Source organism: Felis catus, chromosome B3 (genome assembly GCF_018350175.1).
Source record: "Felis catus isolate Fca126 chromosome B3, F.catus_Fca126_mat1.0, whole genome shotgun sequence".
Lineage (NCBI taxonomy): Eukaryota > Metazoa > Chordata > Mammalia > Carnivora > Felidae > Felis > Felis catus.
The window spans coordinates 3,061,174-3,080,250 of record NC_058373.1 but is presented as its reverse complement, the minus strand read 5'-3'; the positions used below and the strand labels follow the sequence as shown (position 1 = coordinate 3,080,250).

At 48.3% G+C, this 19,077-nt stretch overlaps 1 protein-coding gene across 3 annotated transcripts in view; it reads left to right on the top strand.

Annotated features, from left to right (window-relative positions):
* The window catches only part of ADAMTSL3 (ADAMTS like 3), a 351,370-nt gene that overhangs the window by 330,122 nt on the left and 2,171 nt on the right, over positions 1–19,077 (top strand). For all 3 annotated transcript variants that reach the window (XM_023254830.2, XM_045058725.1, XM_045058726.1), the window contains 4 exons: positions 3,527–3,710; positions 7,185–7,389; positions 12,879–12,979; positions 17,399–17,613. In XM_023254830.2, the coding sequence (XP_023110598.2) occupies positions 3,527–3,710; positions 7,185–7,389; positions 12,879–12,979; positions 17,399–17,613 (705 nt within the window). The remainder of the gene's footprint in view (positions 1–3,526; positions 3,711–7,184; positions 7,390–12,878; positions 12,980–17,398; positions 17,614–19,077) is intronic.

The following is a 19,077-nucleotide window of genomic DNA, read 5'->3' as shown; positions in this document are numbered from 1 at the left end:
AAAAATAAACTCAAAATGGATTAAAGATCTAAATGTGAGACCTGAAACGATAAAAATCCTAGAAGAGAGCACAGGTAGTAATATCTCTGACATTGGTCATAAAAACATTTTCCTAGATATGTATTCTCAGAAAAGGGAAACCAAAGCAAAAATAAACAAATTGAACTACATCAAGAGAAAAAGCTTCTGCACAGGGAAGGAAACAATCACCAAAACAAAAGACAGCCTACTGAACAGGAGACATACCTGATAAGGGGTAATATGCAAAATACATGAAGAACGTAGGCAGCTCAACATCAAAATAACCTATAGTCTGCCTAAAATGGGCAGAGGACCTGAACAGACATTTTTCCAAGGAAGACATACAAATGGCCAACAGACACATGAGAAGATGTTCAACATCACTCATTATTAGGGAAATGCAAATCAAAACCATGATGAGATATCACCTCACACCTGTCAGAACAGCTAGAATCAGAAAGACAAGAAAACAGCAAGTGTTGGAGAGGATGTGGAGAAAATGGAACCCTTGGGCACCATTGGTGTGAATATTGGTAAATTGGTGCGGCTGCTGTGGAAAACACTATGGAGGTTTCTCAAAAGCTTAAAAATAGAACTACCAGATGGCCCAGTAATTCCACTATTGGGTATTTAGCCGAAGAAAATGAAAACACTAATTTGAAAAGGTATATGCACCCCTGTCTTTATAGCAGCGTTATTTAACAATAGCCAAGATAGGGAAGCAATCCAAGTGTCCATCGGTAGATGAATGGATAAAGAAGATTTGGTGTATATATACACAATGGAGTATTAGCCATAAAAAAAACACAAAATCTCGCCACTTGCAACAACATGGATGGAGCTAGAGGGTATAACGCTAAGGGAAATAAGTCAGAGAAAGACAAAACCACATGATCTCACTCGCATATAGAATTTAAGAAACACATAAACAAAGGAAAAAAGAGATTAAAAAAACACTCTTAAATACAGAAAACTAACTGATGGTGGCCAGAGGGGAGGTGAGTGAGGGGATGGGTGAAATAGGTGATGAAGATTGAGTACATTTATCTTGATGAGCACTGAATAATGTACAGAACTGTTGAATCACTAGATGGTACACCTGAAACTACTGTAACACTGTGTTAATTATACTTCAATTAAAAAAAATTCTAGAGCTTATTCCTAAAACACACGAAGCTATTGAGAAGTCTTACATGAGAGTGAATGTGATCTTTTCAAATGCTCTTGTATCCAAAATCATTAACTGTAAACCAAAAAACAATTATCAATTGGAACCTCATCAAGATTATTAAAATCTGGTCATCAAGGACACCATTAAGAATATGGATAAGTCATAGATTGGGAAGAAAGATTGGCAGAACGTATGTCTGATGAGGAATTCCTATCTAGAATATATAAAGAACTCCTACAAGATAATCATGAACCCTCCCATCCCCCAAAAGAGACAATGGGCAAAACACTTGCACAGACGGTTCACAAAAGAAGATATACAGTGGCATGGAAACACAGGGAAATGACAATTAAAACCACTACTGGAAGAGTGAAAACAAAAACACCGACAGTGCCAGATTTTGGCAAGGATGTGAAGCTGCCGAAACTCTTATACATTGGTGGTTAGTATGTAATCTGGTACAGCCCCTCTGGAAAACCGTGTTGGTGGTTTCTGATAAAGCTAACCACACACCTACCTTTGACCCAGCAATTCCGCTCACAGATATTTATGCAAGAAACGTGAAGACATGGTCACAAAAAAATGTGGCCAAGAATGCTCATAGCAGCCTTCCCTTCATAATGACCATCACAAGGAGAATGGATAAACAAAGCATGGTATATTCAGACACTGGAATATTATTTAGCAATAAAAGAGAAGGGACTACTGATATGCACATCAATATGAGTGAATCTCAGAAATGTTATGCTAAGCAAAAGAAGCCAAATGCAAAAGACTGCATGCATGAAGTCCCAGAACAGGGACACTAGTAATGAATACTGATGGAGATGAATTAGTAATTGCCTGGTGGGGGAGGGGAATTGATGAAAATAATTCAGATTAAAATAATTGATTAAAATAACCTAATTAATCGTTAACACTGATTCAATTAAGAGGAAACTTTTTGGGTGATGAAGCGTGTTATGCCTTGTTTTGGATCACAGTTACAAATGTACATACAATTGGGAAAACTCATAAAAGAGCACACCTGATTTCCGAGCATTTTATTGTATGTGAATTACACCTCAATGCAAAAAAAAAAAAAAAATCACAAAAACAAAAACCCACGTTTTTAAAGAAATGCACGTGTCCTGCCTTGAAGTGCCAAGGTGTGTTTGTGAAGTATGACATAGTAGACAGAGTTAGATGTGGGGTCAGACACACATGGAGGTCCTTCCTTCTGGTTGTTCCTTCTGGAGGAAGGACCTTGCGCAAAGTCACTTGGCTTTTTTCCCCACTTTGGCAAATAAAACCGATCTAATTCACAAGATGGCCACAAGGATAAGTGAAAAATTGATGGCCGAGTATCTAATTCCATACTCGTCACCTGGGAGGTTCTCCATAAACCCAGCTGTTTTCAAAAAACTGTTTTAAATAACTGTAATCCTGGAGGCCCAACTAAAAATATGTCCTGTTCTGTTTTGCCAATGATGCCATATGCAACTTAAGACAAAAATTCAAAAATCAGCAGGAAAATCTGGAAAACAATAAGTTACCGAAATCGCTCTGCTCTGTGAGGGAGTCTGTGGACACAGCTGGTAGCCATCAATTGCTTGTGATCGTGACAGGAAAATCTGGCACCTTCTGTGGTCGCACACACATCCTTCATCATCGTATTGTACCTCATCTTTTTACCGAGCGTCCAAAGGGAAGGGAAAGGCTGTTTGGCACGAGGACTGAAATTAATAAGCCACAATTCCTGGAGGTGGTCAGCCTCAACTTTGCTAAAGGAAACTCCCATTTTTACCTTTCCAGATGTCTCCGTGACAAATTATTTATGCGGTTCCAGGAGTAAGCTGAGGTTTAGATTTAAGAATTAATGGAAAAGTAAGAATGGAACGAAGTGCATTTTTAACCTTACTGCTTAATCCAAGGTCCCGCTAAATGGCCTTTCATTTCTCTGCCTGATCCACTTTTGAGACACAGAACTGGTGAGAGCAGCCCCTGGAGACCTCCTCCCTCCTGTCCTCTTGGCTCTGCTTGGAGAATGCCGAAGAGGCAGCCCGCTGCCCAGAACACCTCCTCCCTCTCTCTGGGATGCTTCTGGCAGGTCCAGCTGGTCTCCAAGAGCCTCTCTTCCAGCCTGTGGCCCAAGGGGCCCTCGCCGGCCACCGCTCCCACCAGTTATTACAATCAGTCGGTGGAGGGAAAATGAAATGCACTGTGTGATGGGTTTACTCTGTGCTCCTCAAAGAACCAGACCGGCAGCCCCTGGTGGTCTTCGGCCGCGTCCCCTCCAGCCTCATCATCATATCTCATTCGGGGCTGTCGTGACATGTCATTTCCTTTCTGCAGAGCCTTTTTGGGAGCTCGGTAACTGGACGCGTTGTTCCGCCAGCTGCGGGCACTTGGGAGCCCGAGTTCGGAGACCCCGGTGTGTGACGGCCAACGGGCAGGAAGTGAGTGAGGCCCTTTGCCATCACCTCCAGAAGCCGCTGGCTGGGTTTCAGCCCTGTAACATCCGGGACTGCCCCTCGAGGTAGGTGTCATTGCTCCTACCAGTACCAGCTTTTTGCTTGTGTTCGAAGGCTCGCTAATTTGGATTTACCGCCGCGGTCGCGGAGACGCGTTTAGCTGGTACTCGGTACCAGGCATTCCGCTAAGTGCTTCGTGTGACTCATTTTGCAGGCACCTCGTTAGTTTCCTGTTTTGTAGGTGGGAAGGTTGCCCCAAGGCCACACAGCTGCAAAGGCCAGAGTTCAAACGGAGAAGGTAATCTGTGTTCAGAGCCTTCGCCCTTGATCGCTGCTCAGGTCTGCTCCCTTGCACTCACAGTGCTACCTCGTCCTTAGTGGAGCTGGTTCTGTGGGCCGAGCCTCAGAGATCGCGTGGAGGTCCTGTTCAGAGTGCCCATCCCTAGATTCCACCCTGGCGGTGAAGACCACTAATGACCTTTCTATGTAATGGATGACAGAAATCAGTAATTTTTGAACAGCCAAAATCCAACTCCTGATCTCCACCGAGCCCGTCCCGCCACTAGGCTTCTGGATTCAGTGACTGTGTCCCAGGCCCCCCGCTTTCTCCCACCTGCATCTGTTCTTGTCCATTTCCACGGTTCGTGCGGGAGCTCACGCCATCAATGCCCCTCACGTGGACTGCTCCGGGAGCCTCCTGATTCTTGTCTCCCCCCCCACCCCCCGAGGGCTCTTCCCACCGTAAGCAGAATCGTCTTTAAAACACAAATTCACCGTGATGCTCCTTTGTTTAAAACCCTTCAGACACTTCTCGTCAGTCTTAGGGCAGACACCGAAATCCCTAGCACGGGGTCATGTCTGTCTTATGCATTTTTTTCACCTGTGTCTAAAATAGTGCTTTACGTGGAGCACCTGGGGGCTCAGCGGGTTAAGCCTCTGACTTCAGCTCAGGTCACGATCTTGTGGTTTGTGGGTTTAAGCCCCACGTCGGGCTCTGTGCTGACAGCTGGGAGCCTGGAGCCTGCTTCGGATTCTGTGTCTCCCTCCCTCTCTCTGCCCCGTCCCTGCTCGCAGTCTGTCTGCCTCTGTCTCTGTCTCTCTCTCAAAAGTAAACAGACATTAACATCTTTTAAAATAGTGTCTAACAGACACACTTGCTGCCTGACTGATGGCGTGCGGCCAAGAACAGAAGCCCCTCCATGCTTGGGTCTCGGGCTGCCACTCTGTGTCACTGCTGGTCTCATCCGGCCTGGTTATCTGACCTCCACTCCACGCCATTTTGTTGGCTCTCAGATGCGCCATTCTCCTGACTCAGAGTCTTTGCACATGCTGCTCCCGCTACCTAGAACGCTGTTCCCTCTCTTTGCACTTAGACGTTTCCGTTCGTCTATTTTCAGGGAGACCGTCCCTGACCTTCCCCTCCGAGCACAGCCAGGGCCCCGTGCTGCTTGGGTCTCCTACTTCTTTATCATCTGTCTTTATCGCTCTTCCCACAGTCCGTCTCGTTGTCCCGCTAGACTGTCTGCCCTACAGTAAATCCACAGCTGTTTGCGGGACACTTTATCCCAGCACTTAGCACAACGTCCACCCCATTATGCACCCTCCACGGGTATGTGTGAAGTGAATGAATGGTTTCATTGAATCACATAGTCCCTAGCAGAGAACTGAGCAAATAGCACCAAAGTCTCCAGGAAAATAAAATAATAATAATAATAATAATAATAATAATAATAACAGTAGCATTTATTGAGCACAACTATGCGGCAGATACTATTACCAATCTCATTTTACTGAGGAGAAAATGGAGGCGGTGCAAACGTTAGAGAGTCTGTGGCCCTTGTGCGAATGCCCACGCCGGATCCGCTGAACTAGGCTTTGGAGGAGGTGGGGGGCAGGTCACACCGGGAGGACGTTCTCAGAGGGCCATGGCTGTTGGAGGCCCCCTGGCCGACGTGTCTCGCGGTGCCCGTCATTGGAAGGTCTCTTGGCTGAGTCACCACTCCCTCAGGAAACAGCCATCTGATGCCGCAGGAAGCCGCGGGGGCTGGGTTGTGTCACCTCTTGATTCTTACAACGTGAAAAGAAATTTATCAGCAGCCTCATTTATTATATGTTCTCAAGCTTTTGCTCATCCCTAGAGTACACAGTCATACGCTTTCACACCTACAAGAGGCAGACAGAAGTCACCCCACTCTGGGGCCCTTCACGTCGAGAGTCCTTTGTCTTTCTGTGCCGTGGATGCCTCTGGGTTGCCTGCAGAAGCCTGTGGCTCCCTTCTCAGAGCAAGGGGTTTTGTTTGTTTGTTTGAAGATTTTTGAACATGTGTTTATTTTTGAGAGACAGAGCATGAGTGGGGGAAGGGTAGAGAGGAAAGAGACACAGAATCCGAAGCGGGTTCCAGGCTCCATGCTGTCAGCACAGAGCCCGATGCAGGGCTTGAACTCACGAACTATGGGATGGTAACCTGAGTCCAAGTTGGATGTTTAACCCACTGAGACACCCACGCGCCCCGAGCAAGGGTTTTAAATCTGTAAAATAGAATATATTTGATCACAAAGGAAACCAATTATGCTGCAATACAGTACTAAAATATTTAAAAATTATGGTACAATAATAGATTTGCTTCTCCATTAATACACTAAATGGTAAGATCTGGCGGTACATTAGTTTTGCAGCGGTGATGAATATACATGGTATTTTGAGATGCCTGCTACAATTGTAATGTCATGTAAAAATATCTGTGGTTTCCATCGGTAACAAAATCACACAGGTATTGCTAAAACTACTGTATTTTGCAGCTGAAATTCTTATAACTGAAGGAGGACTCACATTATATCTCAGTGACAGTGAAGATGTAATTCTTTGCCCATCCAGGCCCGTGGTCCCTTGGAGAGCCACGGGGCTCAGGTTAGGAACCCGTGCTCTGCGGTAAACCAGCCAAACTTCAACATATTTAGTGACACAGCACTCCATCTCAGACACGTCCCGTTCCAAGTGTCCTGTGTCATTAAAGTGTGAAGTTTAGGGTCAGATAAACCTGGAATCCAATCCCAGCTCTGTTGGCATGTAGTTATCTGGGACCACGACCAAGTTATTTACCCCTTTGGACGTTGGTTTCTTCCCTCCAAGAATAGGGATAACATGTAAATCTGTCAGAGCAAACAGCACATCGGTGCTTTGAAAATATTTTCTTCCCTTTGGTTTCAACGAATTGAAACCCACTTTTTTGTTTTTAATTTCCACCTCATTTTGCCCCAGCTCTACTCTCTGGAGCCATGCAAGTGCTCTTATATACTTGGAGACGGCCCCACCCCACCCCTGTGTTCCTCATTTCCACCTGCTAATTCCGGTTGCTCCCCTGAATAAAAGAAACGCTGGGAATAGAGCTGGGAGTTCTCTGTGGTGCTGTCCATCCCCCCCGAGAAGTGTATGGCCCCCAAACGGTCGCAGTGTTAGCATTGGTTTTTTTCTTTTCGAGACACTCCCTGCGGTGTCTGACATCCCTGTCCTTCCTAAGCTGCCGTAGTTTTTGTTCCCAGGTGGCTCACAGGTGCCTGGTCGGAGTGCTCTGTGTCTTGTGGGGAAGGATTCCGCAGTCGCCAAGTGACGTGCGTGCGCACCAGAGCCAACGGAGCCACGCAGGTGACGTCTCCGAGGGCCTGCGCTCCCAAAGACAGGCCTCTGGGAGGAAGGCCGTGCTCCAGTCACCCGTGCGGCCAGTGGGTCGTTGGACCGGGGGGCCAGGTAAAGCTGGACGAATCTAGTGTTTTCAGGGTACCGGAATCATCGCTTTCCTTCTAATGCATTATTTTCGATTTGGGGGGGGCGGGTGGTCTGACTGATCTCCAAAACGAATGTAGGTGCCTGACGTCCAGGATTAGAGCTGGAGTGTCTCCGTGTCTTCTGATACAAAGGCAAATCACAGTCGGGTCCTTTGAATGCAGCCGTGTAGGAACAAGCTCCCGGGCTGACGAGCAGCCTCCGAGAAAAGGAGCAGAGGGACATTAGTAATAAGGGCACAGAAGTCTCATAACCCTCCCCCGATACCACCCGGAACAACAGTGTAAATAAAAAAATATCCGGGAAAACAATTCTAAAGAAATGTGTAGGGACCTCATTAGCCTGCTACGGCTGCTGAAACAGAGTACCACGCGCTGGGTGCCTTCAAGAGCAGAAATTTATTTTCTCACAATTCTGGACGCTGGAAATCCAAGATCGAGTTCCGTCAGAGTTGGTTTCGGTGAGACCTCTCTTTCCGGCTTAGACAGTCACCTTCTCACTGTGTCCTCATGTGACCTCTTCTCTGGAGAGAGAGAGAGACAGAGAGAGAGAGAGAGAGAGAGATTTCTGGGGCCTCTTCCTCTTCTTATAAAGACAATATTCCCAAGAGATTAAGGCCCCACCCTTAACATCTCCATTAAACCTTTAATACCTCCCTATAGCACCTGTCACATTGGGGGTTAGAGCTTCAACATATACATTTTGAGAGCTTCAACATATACAGTTTGGTCCATAACATTCCGCCTTCTGGTCCCCACCCCCCAATCCATGTCCTTGTCGTGTGCAAAGTACACCCATCCCATCCCAATATCCCTAGAAGTCTTAACCCATTCTGTCCTCAGTTCAAGTCCAGAGTCTCACTAAATGCCACATAGCCAGGCGTGGGTGAGAAGTGAGTCGTCCTGAGAGAGAATCCCTCTCCTGCTATGAAGCCGTAAAAGCAGACAAGTTATGGCCTCTGAACTATGGGGGTGGGACAAGCGGAGAAAGAAAGAAAGAAAGAGAGAGAGAGAGAGAGAGAGAGAGAGAGAGAGAGAGAAAGAAAGAAAGGAAGAAAAGAAAGAAGGAAGGAAGGAAGGAAGGAAGGAAGGAAGGAAGGAAGGAAGGAAGGAAGGAAGAGAAAGAAAGAAAGAAAGAAAGAAAGAAAGAAAGAAAGAAAGAAAGAAAGAAAGAAAGAAAGAAAGAAAGAAAGAAAAAGAAGGAAGGAAGGAAGGAAGGAAGGAAGGAAGGAAGGAAGGAAGGAAGGAAGGAAGGAAGGAAGGAAGGAAAAGAGAAGAGAGAAAAGAAAAGAAAAAAGAAAAGAAAAAAGAAAAGAAAAGAAAAGAAAAAAGAAAAGAAAAAGGAAGGAAGAAAGAAACTGGAAAAAGAAAGGGGTGATGGGTCCCAGTCAAGACCGAAATCTATCAGGGTCAATTCCATCAGATCTTAACGCTTGAGGATAATCTTCTTTGGCTGGATGCTCACCCTCCAGACCCACCAGGACAATGGCATTGCCCCCGTGGCCCTAGACAGCAGCCTCCCCCATGTGATTCTTTGGAGTGGTCCTGCCTGTGACGCACTAGGCAGGGGCAGGCGGGCCCACAGGAATTGAGAGGGGGGCCCTACCCTGTGAAAGTGAGGAGCAAACAGCCTTGACCCTGTGTGCAGTGGGACCGACAGACTTGGTGAGCTCTGAATCCAGGTCATTCTTCCCTCTTCCTGAAGGATGAAACATGTTGGCAGCTGAATGGCTTTATCCCATCCTGTAGAATCTGTAGTTTCTAAAGCTTTCCTTAACCGGGTCCCAACTATGTTCCTTTGGTCCAAACTGGCAATGTCTCTGGTGGTGCCATCTTGTCTCTAGCCCTGGCTTCCACTGAGATGGCTGAGTGACTCCATGGCCAATCTCCTTATAAAGTGATCGCCCAGCCACACCCTTCGTGTTCTCTCCAGAACGTATTTTCTCATCCTTCGACATATGGATAGACTGACACTTTCCGGAATCCTCCAGTTGTGGTTCCTTTTTGCCTAACGGTTCCTTCAGTTTATGTCTGTCCACTGATGTTCCAATATCAGCAGTAAGAGGAAGCCAGGCTGCACGTTCTGCACTTTGCTTAGGAATCTCCCCAGTGAAATATCCGATTTCATCACCCACAAAGTCTAGCATCCACAAAACACTAGAACACGATTTGCCCACGGTTTTGCCACTTTAGAGTGATGTTCGCCTTTCCTCTGGTTCCTAGAGGCGTGGTCCTTACTTCCCCCTAAAACCTCGCCAGAATCCCCCTTAATGTTTGTACGGTACAGCTTTGGTCTGCGAGCACAATTCATTCTGGAAACACACTTGTAATCCAAAGCACTTGTATCTCAAAGCGAATTTCCCCATAAGAAATAATGGAAACTCGGATGTTTTGTTCTACAACCCAAAAATATTCCTATAAAAATGATTACGGTACCGTAATATAATACAAAATGATAAGAAAATACAAAATATAAAGAAAAATAAACAAATTAACCTGCACTTAACTTTGAAAACCTTCGTGGCTGGTGTGAGAGAGACAAGCGAGAGGAGGGTGATTGTGTAGGACGACTTTCACGATCACTGACGGAATCACTGCTATTGGCTCAATGGAATCTTTTTCTTTTCGTGCAACTTTAACAAGGAGCCTATCCAATGACCTAGAATGAGCAAAGCATTCTTAACTGACTGAGCCACCCAGGCGCCCCCTAGCAAAGCATTCTTAAGCTCACTCTTGTCCGGAAAAGCAAAGGACTGTCCCGAGGTGCTTTGAAGTGACAAAAAATACACCAGTGCCAGTTGTGGGCACCTTCCAATGTTCTGAAAAATCGCTGATCTCTGCCAAACACCGCAGCCTGGGACCGAGCATCTGAACGTGGGAGACGATCACCCACAATCCTGCAGCGAGAGAGAGCGAGAGAGGGAGGGAGAGAGAAGGAGAGAGAGAAGAACCACTGGGCTCAGTTGTGATCATGTGATATCCCGCGTCACGTCCTACTCGTATTGCAAGCCATCGCTCGTTTATCAAATTAAAATGTATTAGAAATGTTTGCTCGTCTGCGGAACACCCGCAGAACAAGTTACTCGCAGTCCAAGGTTTCACTGTACTAATAACAACGTCCCCTTCAAGGCAACCAAGTTTTTTCTAGCACCTCAAAACCCTTCCAGCCTCTACCCATCACCCAATCCCTGAGCCGCTTCCACACTTTTAAATATTTGTTACAGTAGCACCCCACATTTCAGTACCAAAATCTGTATATCTGCATTAGCCAGGGTCCTCCAGAGAAACAAACCAAGAGGGTGTGTGTGTGTGTGTGTGTGTGTGTGTGTGTGTGTGTCAAGAGATTTATTATAAGGAATTAACTCATGCAGTTATGGAGGTTGGCAAGTCCCAAGAGCTGCAGACAGCTGCTATTGTCATTCTAGCCCAAAGGCCAGCAGGCTAGAGACCCAGGAAGAGCCAGTGCTTCGGTTCAAGTCCAGAAGCAGGAAAAAGCCGATATCCCAGTTCAAAGACAGTCTGAGTCAGGACGAGTTCTTTCTTACTTGGGGGGGAGGGCCAGTCTTTGTGTTCTCTCCAGCCCTTCAACTGACTGGGTGGCGCCCACCCACGTTAGAGGGAACAATCTGCTCTCCCCTGACTACTGATTTCAATGTTCATCTCATCTAAAAACACCCTCCCAGAAGCACCCAGAATCGTGCTTGGCCAAATAATCCGGGCACACCGTGGCCCAGCCAAGCTGACACATAAAATTAACCAATAAAGAAAATTATCCCATGAAGACAAATAGAAGACACGGTTGAAAACATTGTTGAAAAGTAGGCCGAATAAAGGAACCCTCTAAACTGTAAAGGTGTCTGCTTCCTTAAATGAGCCGAAACATGTGATATAATTTCAGCTAAGACTACGGCAGAACGCTTTTGGGGAACTTAAGATAATTTTGACATTCACACGGGAGAACAAATGAGCACAGGAAATTTTGGGGAAAATCCACTCACTAGAGGTGCGGAGAGACCTTCTGAATGTGGTGTTTCAGCTGCCGCAAAGCAGTTGTAAGTGAGATAGGACAGCGTCAGTGCGGGACAGTAGCCCCGAGTCGCGCAGTGTAATGGTACGACACACACAGACCCATGTTAAGCGGGTTCAATGTTCAAAGGTAATTAATCACAGGGGAAGAATTGCTTAAAAAGCTAGTGTTAAACTACCAAAGGTTTTTTTTTTAAAGAAAATTAAAGAAGATCTAAATAAATGGAAAGGCATCCCATATTTATGGATCAGAATACTTAACGTGAAGCTGAGAACACTTTCCACATTGATCGACGGATTCAACACAATCCCCGTAAAATCTCCCAGCTGGCTTCTCTGCAGATACTGACGAGCTGATCCCTAAAATTCAGATGGAAATAGAAAGGACCCGGAATCGCCAAAACCATCTTGAGAAAAGAACAAGGTTGGAGGGCTCAGACTTCTTGGTTTCAAAACTTAGCACAGAGCTGTAGTCATCCAGGCAGTGTGGGTAGACAGGGGATAGACCTAGAGATCGCTAGAACAGACTTTAGCTTAAGGTCGAGAGATAAATTTCTATATCAGTGTCGGTTGGCTTCCCACAAGGGGGACGAGACCATTCAGTGGAGAAAGAATAACCTCTCTGGCAAATGGTTCCAGACAACTGGATATCCGTGCGCACAGAAGAATGAAGTTGGACCCCTAGCTTATACCGTATGCAAGAGATTAACTCCAAGTGTATCGATCGGAGACCTAAATTCAAGAGCTGAAACTACAGAGCTCTTGGAAGAAATGTAGACATGAATCTTCATGCTTTGGGTTAGCAAGTGGATTTTTAGGTACGATACTGATAACGATGACGATGTAGTTGGGCTACGTGAAAATTAAACACCTTTGTGCTACAAAGGGCATGACTGAGAAGGTGAACAGGACTAGAATCGGCAGGAGGGCAAGGCCTTTTCAAGGATAAAACAAAGTATAAGGAAAAAGTAATATGCATTACGACATGAAAATTTAAGAATTGCACGTCAAAAAACTTTTTTTTTCCTATAACTGAACTCACCTTAACACAGAAGCCTCCGCTTTTGCACAGGGCAGGAAAACCCAAACTTGACAGTTGCCTATGCTTTTAAGCACAGTCCTATCAGGACCTAAGCCCTGTCGATTACAGATTGGCCCTGTTCTTTTCCCTTCTCCCCAGAGATGGTCTAAGTTTCCGGGCGGGGGAGGGGGAAAGTGGAGGTGGAAGGTCCTCGGGTGTCTTCTTGGCCCTGAAGGAGGGCTGCCTGGTGCTCAGAGCTGCACCCCCACCCTCCCTGACCTCCCCTGGGGACAGCTGGTTCCCCGTAGCCGACCTTCCCCCGGCAGTGCCCCTCCGTACATGACCTTGGTACCACAGCATGCCTGAGCTCACAAGGTCGTCCGTGCTGCACTCTGCTTTCGTTACAGTGCCCTGCGCGTTGCCTGGGTCGCACAGCGAGGATGCCACAGCATCGCGCAGCTTGTCAAGGCCACAACAGCTCTGACTCGGGCTGTGACGACAGAAGCAGGTACTGGCCCTGCCCTCGGGCGACGCGAAACCTCTCCCGCCTCGGTCAGTGGCTGTGGCCGCCTGGGAATGGAATGATGTCTCCTGTCTACTCCCTTCTCATAAGTGACGATTCCTATACCGCCATCCTGGGCAGTATGCATTATACTGAAATATCAGTTATCACGTACTGTTACAGTTACAAGTCATTTGAAGGTTAAACGGGTAGAAAGATACCCCAAAGAGGGGAACAAAATAGAGTAGCAGTGAGAATAGATATTTTTCCTTCCGTACACAAAGTTGGTAAAGCCTAATAACACTGAAGTTCACAGATTAAATCTTCCTCGTGTTTGCAGTGAACTACTTACTGTATTCCTCCGCTTAGAAACTATTCTGATAGTTTTGTTTTGTTGAACTATTTTGGCACAGTGGTTTAGCAGAGAATGACAAAGGCGTTTGCCTCGTTAAGGGGCTTAAACCAGAAAGGACTCTGCTTTCCTCTTAGTAGAAGTCTAAGCTGGTGGATGGCTTGGGGTAGAAGGTGTTGTTCCATGAGGTCACGCAGAGACCCAGACTCCTTCCCCCCCACCGCACCGTCCCAGAGAGGCGAGCCCCAGCCAGCCCAGAGTGGGGGAGAGAGCCGAAAGCACGTGAATGAGAGACTTTGGACTTCTCCCACTCTCGCGTTGTGTGATCGGGGTTACCTGGCCTCCTCGTGTGCGGGAGGGAGCGTTACCGCCCGTGTACAATTACAGTTGGGAGGTTTTGAGTAGCTGCCCTAATGTAAAGTACGTAAGAAGCCTGGATCATCGAAGATGCTCCATATATGGCCCCTTTTCCCTCCTTCCGCCCTGAGTCTTGCTGGAAAAAATGAGATGACCTTGAAAGCTGGCTCACTTTCCATCTTGAGCCTTCAGTAAGGCTTGGCGACATAGTATCAGCTGTGGTTCCTATTCCCCGCAACACAACTCAGGCCAGAACTAGTTTCCTCAAATGGAAACTGTTTGGAACAGCTGCCCTCCTTCTCAACAGGCAACCTAGTTCTGTCTTTTGCTGAGAAGACAGAGACCACACGCAGATTGATATCAATTATCCCAGATGTTTTGCTTTGCATTCTCAAAGGAACACTTAAAACACAGACACTTACCTGCGTGGATTGAGCTTTCTGGATGTATTTTCCTGACACTTGTTTTTTTTCTCCTTATCGATACTTCTTCCCCATCTTAGCCCAGCCCCCACACTGCAGCCTGAGCAATCCTTTCCAGAACCACGTCTGATCGCACCTCCACGACACCCCACCGCGCTGTGGGATTCAAGTCCCGCTAGAGGCTTCCCTTGCTCTGAGTAGGAAGGGTGGCCAAAGTATGCGACGTGGCCTAGAGAACGCTGCACAGTCAACTCTTCCCTGCCCTCACCGCCTCATCCCAGACCTCACACACCCCCGCTGTTGGTGCTGCAGCCACGTTGTCTTTCCTCCAGGACACGTGCTAGATTCGCCACGCGCTCTCCAACCAATGGCAGCGAAAATAAGATGCCAAGACATACTAGAGAGGATCAGAGGCATGGAGGGGTCTATCCGGAGGCTCAGTTGTGTGACAAAGTGGGGTTTTAGGAAAAGAGCTGTGGAGATGAACCGAAACGGTGGAAGCATTTAGAAGAAAGAATAGAAGAAAAATTCCCGGAGCTGGGGGGAGGCGAGGAGGGGTCAAGTTGCCTTTCATTTTCTCTGTCATCTCTGCTTCCTCCAGGCTTGGCCGCCCTGCTGTTACATCCCGGTGCTTTTCTGTCGCGCTGTTAGCTTTCCAAAGTTGAGACATTGAGGAGGACTCGTAAAAACAGGGTTGCTTTGCGATTTTTAGCACCATTTCTACTCTCCTGTTTTCTACAGGGAAGCACAGGTGTGTGTAGCACCCATGCCCAGACTGTGTCCCCTCGCTCAGATGTCCCCACGTCCCCATCCCCAGTCCTGTCCCCGGCTGGGAGGAGGTGGGATCTCTGTGCTGGACCAACCTTGGGTTCTTTCTCTGGGTCCTCAATCAATGCCCAGCCTCCAGAACTTCTGCTTCTGTGTTGGTCCCTAGCTCCCCATGTCCTCCCATCTGTCATGGGCTCTGTGGCTCCTCCTGCCCGCCCCTTCCACTCCCCACCCGGGGACCTGCCTTCCATCAGAGCAGAGATTGGCCCCGTCAGTTGTTGTTTCAGGCCCCTGAAACAACAAAAGTCAGCTCGGAATGATTTATGCAGAAAAGGTGGGAGATTTCTCATTAAGACAGGACCGCCCAGCACTTGGGCGCAACAGTTTGGTCTCCTTTTAAAACACATGTTTTTGTGCGTATTCGGTGAGTATTTGTTCCACCTTTTTTCAGTAGTAAAAGCTCATCTGTGCGTGGTATGGCTGAGCAGTGCTGGGTCTATGCCCAGTTGTCTGAAACAACTACGATTCATAACCACTGGGGAAAATAAAAGCCCTGTAATTAATAGGATAGCCTCCTCCTCTTCCCATGTAAAATCTTAAAGAGTTTGAGGGGATGGTGTTGTTTAAGTAAAAACATTTTGATGGAGTCTCCCCCTCCTGGCTAATCAAAGTACTGCTTCCAACTACATGTGACATTCTCTCCTCTGGAGATGATCAGGTTATCACGATTTTCTCCATCTTCCTCCATGTCCAGTGGTGTTTCTACTCTCCTCATGGATCATGCGCCCTGGTAAGGAGCCTTTTTAAAACATTTTTTTAAATGCTTATCTACTTTTGAGAGAGATAGAGCGTGAGCAGGGGAGGGGCAGAGAGAGACACAGAATCCGAAGCAGGCTCCAGGCTCCGAGCTGTCAGCACAGAGCCCGACGCGGGGCTCGAACTCCCAAACTGTGAGACCATGAGCTGAGCTGAAGTTGGGTGCTTAACAGACTGAGCCACCCAGGCGCCCCTGGTAAGGAGCCTTTTTTTTTTTTAACGTTTATTTATTTTTGAGACAGAGAGAGACAGAGCATGAATGGGGGAGGGGCAGAGAGAGAGGGAGACACAGAATCAGAAACAGGCTCCAGGCTCCGAGCCATCAGCCCAGAGCCTGACGTGGGGCTCAAACTCACGGACCACGAGATCGTGACCTGGCTGAAGTCGGACGCTTAACCGACTGAGCCACCCAGGTGCCCCAGGAGCCTTTTATGGGAATATACAGACGTGTCTCAAGAATTCAAAGGGAGGGGCGCCTGGGTGGCGCAGTCGGTTAAGCGTCCGACTTCAGCCAGGTCACGATCTCGCGGTCCGTGGGTTCGAGCCCCACGTCGGGCTCTGGGCTGATGGCTCGGAGCCTGGAGCCTGTTTCTGGTTCTGTGTCTCCCTCTCTCTCTGCCCCTCCCCCGCTCATGCTCTGTCTCTCTCTGTCCCAAAAATAAATAAAAAACGTTGAAAAAAAAAATTAAAAAAAAAAAAAAAAAGAATTCAAAGGGAGAGAACGCCGTCAGACCACAGGAAGGACCGTGACCAAGAAATGAGAAGTTCCTGGGGGTTTTCCGCCTTTGTCTCTGCCGCTTACTGTGTTTCTGCTTCATTCTTTGTCTCTTCTGAATATTTCTTTTTTCCTATTTCTCTGGCCTGTGTGGCACAACATGGCCACCATTGCTCCAGCCTTCAGGTTTATAGGTCTTATTCCAGAAACCTCCAGGCTCACAGAGGAAAGACAGTTCTTGAACCAGCTCAGCCAAGCTAGGGCTGTCTTCCAGTCACCTGTGGGGTGGGAGACATTCCCATGTAGCGCAAAGATACCTCCCAGGAGCCCTGGCTCGGGGAGCAAGTGTGGGCCCTCTAGGGTGGCTCTGCCCCCTGGGTAAACGTCCTCAAAAACCAGAGGGTACCAACCTTCTGTTCTGTCCTAAAGGGTAAGGAGCCACAGACGGATCCCTCTCCCCAGATGGTCTTTGCTAACTCTGAGCACGAAGCCTGGTGTGGCCATATTGTAAATGGAAGAGTGAGCGCCGTTTCGTAGCAGACAAGGTTGCTCGCACAGATTCGCACTCATGCCCGGACGTACCTCCAGGGCTCAGATAAACAAAACTCAGCTTGCCAGCAAAGTGGAGGAAGCATACAGACCGTGAGCCGTGCCCGCTTCCTTGCCTAGACTGACTCGCTCTGGCTTTCTCAGGACAGTGTGTCTTTTGCAGGGGGGGGGGGGGGGGTATCTTGACTTGGTGTTAGAAGTGAGCGGAAACACGTGTGTGCTCACCTCTCGCTGTCACGACGGGGCCACCGCCTTGCTCGTCAGCCAGCCGTGCCCAACACAAGTCGGCTTCCTGGCCAGCAGGGTCCGGATCGGCGAACCTCGAGGACACGGAAAATAACGGCACGGAAAAAGGCTTGATCTCAGCACGAAGTGACACCCTGCTTCTCCCATTTGCCATTTTTTGTCTTTTTTCCTTTTTTTTTTCCTTTTTCCCCCTCTTTCAGACTCACCTTGAAGGGGAACTGCTCGTCCGGGGCGTGTGACGCGTGCTGGCGCCCCGGCCCCTGGAGGCCCTGCACGGCGGCCTGCGGCAGGGGTTTCCAGTCCCGGAGGGTCGACTGCGTCCACACCAGGAGCTGCTGGCCCGTGGCTGAGAGACACTGCGTGCAGAAAAAGAAACCGGCTTCCTGGCGGCACTGTGTGGGGCCTTCCTGCCATAGTACGTACCCCTGTCGGGCCCGCCACCGCCCGCAGCCTTGTCCCGGCCGGACCCGGGGGCGCCTCCCTCGCCAGTGGCTGGTGGCACGGCCCACGGGCCATCCGGGGTGCAGGTGGCATCTGGGGGCACTGGGAGATTAGCCCCTTGGATGCGGGTACAGCTCGGTGTCCTTTCGGGAAGAGCCGTCGAACCAGCTGGATGTCCGCGGCCTTGGCTCCCTCCTCCCGCCTCTGTCAGCCTCACCGCACCCCCTCCTGCCTGCGGCTCTCATCTGCTGGGACAGCGATTCTTAAAGATTTGACCTGTTTGTACGATTATATGTTCACGTAGGCATATATTTTTATGTTATTGTATATTATAGTTGTTATATTATTTTTGCAAAATGTAATCATAAATATACGTAGCCAGGGAGCAGGCTCCTAGCGTGTATCAGTTTGCCAAGGGGTCCACACCCCTGCCATTCCAAGCCCTGAGAGGAAAGACGGAGGCCAGGAGGGCGGCGTGAGGCCGCGCGGCCGGCTAAGCGGGGAGCCCACTGTGCCTCTGAGCCTAGTGCAGAGTCGTGGCTCTAACCCCAGCTTCGTGGGGGCTTTCTCCGCTTTTTAAAATTTGGGTCCAGCTGACACACAGCGCTGCATTAGTTTCCGGCGCAAGACGTAACGATGGGACATTTTTGTTTAAAATTTATTCTCAAGTTAGTTAACATAGAGTGTCGTCTCGGCTCCAGGAGTAGAACAGAGTGATTCATCTCTTACCTGTAACACCCAGTGCTCTCGTCCCAACAGGTGCCCTCCTCTACGCCCATCCCCCGTTTAGCCCATCCCCCCTCCCACCTCCCCTCCAGCGGCCCCCGCTTTGTTCTCTGTCTTTAAGAGTCTCTTATGGTTTGCCTCCCTCTCTGTCTTTATCTTATTTTTCTCAAAAGATTTTTTTAATGTGTATTTATTTTTGAGAGAGAGAGCTAGAGAGTGTAAGCGGGACAGGTGTGGAGAGAGAGGGGGAGAGAGAGAGTCCCAGGCAGACTCCATGCTGTCAGCACAGAACCCTATGTGGGGCTCGCACACACAAACCGCGAGACCATGACCTGAGCTGAAGTCGGACGCCCAACTGACTGAGCCACCCAGGCGCCCCTCAGAGGATTTTTTTTAAAACTACATCTCAGGGCTCCTGGGTGACTCAGTTGGTTAAGCATCCGACTTCAGCTCAGGTCATGATCTCCTATGGGTTCGAATCCTGTGTCGGGCTCTGTGCTGACAGCTCGGAGCCTGGACCCTGCTTCGGATTCTGTGTCTCCCTCTCTCTCTGCCCCTCCCCTGCTCGTGCTCTGTCTCTCTCTGTCTCTCAAAAATGAATAAACGCTACAAAACCATTAAGGGGTGCCTGGGTGGCTCAGTCCCTCTCTCTCTGCCCCTCCCCTGCTCCTGCTGTCTTTCTCTCTCAAAAATAAAATAAAAACATAAAAAG